Raw genomic sequence first — 6,408 nt, 5'->3', positions numbered from 1 at the left:
CATTCTTTGTTCCAGTCCTACTCAGGCCCCCTCCCCCAACTCTTTTTCCGGTACATTGATGACGGTATCGGTGCCGTTTCCTGCACCCGCCCCGAACTGGAAAACTTTATCAACTTTGTTTCCAATTTCCACCCTTCTCTCACCTTTACATGGTCCATCTCTGACACTTCCCTTCCCTTCCTCGACTTCTCTGTCTCCATCTCTGGGGATAGGTTGTCTACTAATATTCATTATAAGCCCACCGACTCCCACAGCTATCTCGACTACACTTCTTCACACCCTACCTCCTGTAAGGACTCCATTCCATTCTCCCAGTTTCTCCATCTCCGACGCATCTGCTTTGATGATGCTACCTTCCATGACGGTGCTTCTGATATGACCTCGTTTTTCCTCAACCGAGGATTTCCCCCCACTGTGGTTGACAGGGCCCTTAACCGTGTCCGACCCATTCCCCGCACCTCTACTCTCACCCCTTCCCCTCCCTCCCAGAACCATGACAGGGTTCCCCTTGTCCTCACTTTTCACCCCACCAGCCTCCATATCCAAAGGATCATCCTCCGCCATTTCCGCCACCTCCAGCGTGATGCCACTACCAGTCACATCTTCCCCTCCCTTCCCCTGCCAGCATTCCGAAGGGATCATTCCCTCCACGACACTTTGGTCCACTCCTCCATTACCCCCACCACCTCATCCCCGTCCCAGGGCACCTTCCCCTGCAATCGCAGGAGGTGTAATACCTGCCCATTTACCTCCTCTCTCCTCACTATTCCAGGCCCCAAACACTCCTTTCAGGTGAAGCAGCGATTTACTTGTACTTCTTTCAATGTAGTATACTGTATTCGCTGCTCACAGTGTGGTCTCCTCTACATTGAGGAGACTAAGCGCAGACTGGGTGACCACTTTGCGGAACACCTCCGCTCAGTCCGCAAGCAGGACCCTGAGCTTCCGGTTGCTTGCCATTTCAACACTCCCCCCTGCTCTCACGCTCACATCTCTGTCCTGGGATTGCTGCAGTTTTCCAGTGAACATCAACGCAAGCTCGAGGAACAGCATCTCATTTACCGATTAGGCACACTACAGCCTGCCGGACTGAACATTGAGTTCAATAATTTCAGAGCATGACAGCCCCCCGTTTTACTTTCATTTTTAGTTATTTTTTCTTCCTTTTTTTTAACATTCTTTTTTACATTTTTTACAATCTTTTTTTTGCATTTATTTCATTTCATCTTTGTTTGTTCAGTTTGCTTACCCACTGATTTTTTTCAGGTTTGCACTTGCTGCTGTTCAATATTCAGTGTATTTACACCTAATTGGTACTAATGCTTTGTCTTTCAACACACCATTAACATATTGTTTGCCTTTGTTCCTTGACCTTTTGGTCAGCTATGTGGCCTGGTCCAATCTCAATCTCCTTTGTTATCTCTTGCCCCACCCCCACCTCACTCTGTGAATTTTCTAATATTTGTCAGTTCCGATGAAGGGTCACTGACCCGAAACGTTAACTCTGCTTTTCTTTCCACAGATGCTGCCAGACCTGCTGAGTGATTCCAGCATTTCTTGTTTTTATTTCAGATTTCCAGCATCCGCAGTATTTTGCTTTTATTTTAGGTTATCTGCTCTCTGCTTGAAAAGCCTTTCCAATTTGATGAGACCGAAGAATTATCTGGTAGTTTAACGGCTGCCTTAGCAGTTTTTACAAAGAATTATCACCACTTGTGGTGTTTCCGAAATTTTTGTTGTTTTTTTTTCTTGTGGAAATTGCAGCAGGAAAGCCGTTTTCTCAGAAATGATGATTTGTGTCCCGAGATTTTGTTGTTCATCCACACCCTGCAGCTCCTTTTCATTGAGAACCTGCTCCTATTCGTTGGCATTCCTGGCAAATTGAAGAGAGTAGGCAGATGAATGATTTGTAACTGATTCAAACTTTCTGGTATTTATTCAAATATTATGTGGAATAATGTGCAAATGCATAATAAGCCGATAATTACCAAAGATACTTTGACTGTGTGCAGATGTTCTGCTAAACACCAAATGCTCAACATCAGTTTAACATTTTTTTTGAATTTCTGACAGTTTTTTGCAGGAAACTTTATTCATATATAATAGTTAATAATCTTATGACAGATTATTTAGTACTACATACCTTTAGCATTCGGATTCAGACATTGGGACAGAATAGCAATGAAACTGTAATGAAAAATAACATATGTTATGAAAAATCATGTTTTCTCATGAAACTGTTATCAACTGATCAACTGCACAAAATAAAAACAGCAAGCTCTATCTATGATGAGTGACAGACACCAGTCAGTGTACAATCAACATTTCAATTCAGTATCTGGGGCAAAAGAGATGAAACGTCACATTGATGAGTGTCGAGTTCTGAAAGTTCCCTCCAGTCGAAAACTTATCATGTGACAAGATCCCGGTTCCATTTGTCAATGAGGAATGACATCTGATAGTGAGACCCACACTAGCAATACTCACATCAATCTGTCAAGAATGTTAACACTGTCGATTGTCACAGGTTCTTTCTTTCCACACCAAGTGAAGTCTTACTGATTAATTTAACTTGCACGCCCGATCCCAGAATCTCGAAAATAAGGCAGTTCCCTCTTTTACCCACATGCACGACGCCACTACTGAAACACATCATTACCATCTTTGATATGTTAATTTGAAATGTGCTGAATTTACAAGAATAAATTATGTTTACTCAATGAACGAAGGGTAAAGAACGAATGTAATGCAGCCACCAAAGGTGCTACAAAATTGAAGATCAGCGTGCAAAAGAGCTTATGTATTTTTCACATCTCCGAAAACAAGCTGTCTTTAATTTTATCCGCATTTTCCAACTAATTTCAAAATTCGTGCCCAAAGAGATTTCAACACATTCTTTAGCTCTTCTCTGAATTTCCTCTGAGTCACTACGTAAATACATGGGTTTTGAATACAACTCAAAAACTTAAGGCAAGTTCCGGTTTCAGTGGCGATATATCCAGGGGCTGTGAGGTCACCTCGGTAATAATTGGTATTTGTCAGTCTGGTCGCCACGAAACTCACAGCAGCTGTCAACCACAACAGTATAAAACAGCCCGATACAGTGAACAATAAAATAATGGATTTCCTTCGGTTCTCCATTTCTGAATCACTGCGATTCTCACTCCTGTTACCCCGGAGTTTTCTGCGGATTCTATTGGCCACTAAAATACGTCCAATGGTTGAACAATTAAATGAGACAATTAAAGTAAAAGGAAGCCAAACGAGCCAGACGCTGTGAAACCAGACCCACGCTGTACCGAGTGGTGAGGAAAAAAAATCCACTCTTGCCCGACAGCCCCACTGCACCTTGTTAATTATTTGCTGAGGTTCGTATGCAAATAAAAAGAGAATGTTCTTCAAAAAACTCAAGAAACAGAACACTGTTATAACCACGCCTGCAGTTTTTGCTGAGCAATATCTTGTTTTAAACTTTTGGAAGCAGACAGCTACAAAACGGTCAAATGTGAAGGAGACTGTGAACCAAACAGACAAATCAAAGGTGACAGTGCATAGGTATAGAATAACACTACACACGGGGGTGTAAGACAGGAATGAAAATGGAAATTGATAGGTGAAAATACGATACATGATTACGTTGATGATCATAACCAGGAGATCTGCTGTTGCCATGGCCACAATATAAACAGAAATACATTTGGAAAGGCCGCAGTTTCTTCGAGAGAGAATAGCAATTGTCACCAAGTTCACTGCAAGAAAGAGAGACGAGATAAATAACTTTTTAGTGGCTGTTTGAAATATATATGGTGATACCTCTTGACAGCATTTTCATCCATTCAGTATGATTATATAAGATTGGCTGTGGAGCCATTTCCTGGGAAACCTGACCATAGAGTTTAATGAGCTACTACAGCACTCAGTCTGCATGGGTGACATTTGATTCTTTGTATAGAACCTTCAAAGAACATTATAACATCAGTAAGGCTATCAAATCGAGGAAAATAGATAATGTGTGGACACCCAGTTCACAAGTTTGCTCCGTAACCACCAAATGTGTAATGCTGGCATCGGGAAACACATTTTCTTATTCAATATGTGGTATAAACAGGGAGATAGTCAAGACAGATTACGAACAAATAGTTTATAATGGCTCACCAAGGACACCCAGGGCAGCGACAATCGGGTAGTAAATGTCTTTCATCAGCAGAATAGCTGGTTTCCCCATATTATGTGAGAATGGATGAAAGCTGTTGGAATTGAAGGGCTGGCTCACGTCTGAGCTTGTGCAAGGGAACCTATATTCATAATCAAATTAATCCTCCAAGGTGTCAATTAGCTTTAATCATAATTAGCATTCGTTGTAGTCATTTAACAAATACACTCGGTGAGTTGTTTTTTCTGACAATTCAGAAGTAGGGAAAAGGTTAACACTGAGACAGTCTTAACAATACAAAACTAAAACTTTTACAATTTGAACGAATGTGGATCCTATTCTCACAGGACCAGTCAACGTAGCTATATTTGCATGAATTGTCTTGACGCTGCCATTCACTCCAACCTTTTGATTCAAAACCTGCTGATGAGGCAGCAGAAGAAATCCCACAATATTTGTGATGAAAATTGTCCTGCAGCAATACAGGTGATTTTAGTCTTCTGACAGTAGTGGGGCCAATAGAGGTCTTTATTCTTATCCTTGTTAGAGTTACACCACATTCATACTCGAGGTGGCCATATTCCTCCAGTATTAGTGGCACCCTTCAATTATGCTAGAGTGAGCTGGATGTCCCTGGAATAGTGGTGTGCCGTCACTTAGAGGTGACCATGCTCCTTTGATACTAATGGCACCTATGATTACAATAAATTTGTCCATCCTCCTCTGCACTAGTGGCAACTACATTTACAGAAGATGTGATCATCCTGATCCAATACTAGTGGTTCCCTGCACTTCCACACGAGATAACAATTATTTTCTGATACCCGTGATTCCCTTTATTTATGCTAGAGGTGGCCACTGGTGGGAACCCTACACTTACCTAAGGTAAAACCATATTCTTCTGGTACTTGTGATCATCTATAATTACAATGGAGGTAACAGCGGTCCTCTGCTACTAATGGTTCCCTGCATTTACATAAGAACTAAAGAACATAAGAAATAGGAGCAGGAGTAGGCCATATGCCTCTCAAGCCTGCTCCACTACTCAAGATGAATACGGCTGATATTCTGCCTCAACTCCACTTTCATGCCCACTCCTTCTCGTCCTATTCCTTGAGAGGCTAATAATGTATCTACCTCAGCCTTAAACATGTTCATTCAGCCACGTTGCATCACAATCCTCCACTTACAATCCTCTGGGGTACATGATTCCAATGATTCACAACACTTTGAGTGAAGAAATTTCTCTTTAACGCAGTCCTAACCCTAACCCTAACCCCTTATCCTGAGACTGTGCCCCTACATGTTCTGGATTCCCCACGGAGGGAAACAATTCACAGCGTTTACTCCAACAAACCCCTTCAGATTCTTATTTGTTTCAATTAGATCACCTCTCATTCTTCTAAACTGCAGAGAGTAAAGGCCCAATTTATTAAGCATCTCATCGGAGAACAACTCACTGATCCCAGGAACCAATCTCGTGAACCATCGTTGTGCTGTTTCCAAGGTGAGTATACTCTCCCTTCGATATGGAGACTGAAAGAGTACAAAGTACTCTCGGTGTGGTCTCATCAAAGCAATGTACAACCGTAGTGAGACATATGTATTATAATACCCTAATCCCCTTGCAGTAAATGCCAACATCACATTTGCCTTCCTAGTTGCTTGCTGTCCCTGCATGCTAATTTCTGCATTCTTTGCACGAGTATACCCACATCCGTCTGAACATCAACATTTTGAAGTTTCTCACCTATTAAAAAAATCAGCTATCTTTTTCTTAATACCCACGTGACTAAGTTCTTCTTCTTTGGCCTCCTTCTCTCAAGAGACAATGGGTAAGCGCCGAGTGGTCAGTGGTTTGTGACGCAGTGCCTGGAGTGGCTATAAAGGCCAATTCTAGAGTGACAGACTCTTCCACAGGTGCTGCAGATAAAATTGGTTGTCAGGACTGTTGCACAGTTGGCTCTCTCCTTGCGCTTCTGTCTTTTTCCTGCCAACTGCTAAGTCTGTTCGACTCGACACTCTTTAACCCCGACTTTATAGCTGTCCGCCAGCTCTGATGATCACTGGCAACTGACTCCCACGACTTGTGGTCAATGTCACAGGACTTCATGTCGCGTTTGCAGACGTCATTCAAGCGGAGAAATGGACGGCCGCTGGGTCTGATACCAGTGACGATCTCGCTGTGCAATGCGTCCTTGGGGATCCTGCCATCTTCCATGTGGCTCACATGGCCAAGCCATCTCAAGCACCAC

General features: G+C 42.5%; 1 protein-coding gene across 1 annotated transcript; it reads right to left on the bottom strand.

The window, feature by feature from the left end:
- Positions 1–2,838: 2,838 nt before the first annotated feature.
- On the bottom strand, positions 2,839–4,225 carry LOC137361443 (probable G-protein coupled receptor 139). Its single transcript, XM_068026305.1, has 2 exons — positions 4,156–4,225; positions 2,839–3,749 (listed from the first exon to the last, which is right to left on the bottom strand). Exons 1-2 carry the CDS (start codon positions 4,223–4,225, stop codon positions 2,839–2,841), a joined length of 981 nt encoding a protein of 326 aa, XP_067882406.1.
- Between the last annotated feature and the right edge of the window lie 2,183 nt (positions 4,226–6,408).

This window comes from Heterodontus francisci, unplaced genomic scaffold (genome assembly GCF_036365525.1).
Source record: "Heterodontus francisci isolate sHetFra1 unplaced genomic scaffold, sHetFra1.hap1 HAP1_SCAFFOLD_106, whole genome shotgun sequence".
NCBI classification, from domain to species: domain Eukaryota; kingdom Metazoa; phylum Chordata; class Chondrichthyes; order Heterodontiformes; family Heterodontidae; genus Heterodontus; species Heterodontus francisci.
The sequence above is the reverse complement of the archived record's forward strand: the minus strand, read 5'-3'. Positions and strand labels throughout refer to the sequence as shown.

Bases quoted from the DNA above. Each gene is read 5' to 3' on its own strand.
- LOC137361443 (XM_068026305.1), bottom strand. From the start codon at position 4,225: ATGGGGAAACCAGCTATTCTGCTGATGAAAGACATTTACTACCCGATT. The intron at 3,750-4,155 runs GTGAGCCATTAT...TCTTTCTTGCAG, and splicing joins CGCTGCCCTGGGTGTCCTTG to TGAACTTGGTGACAATTGCT.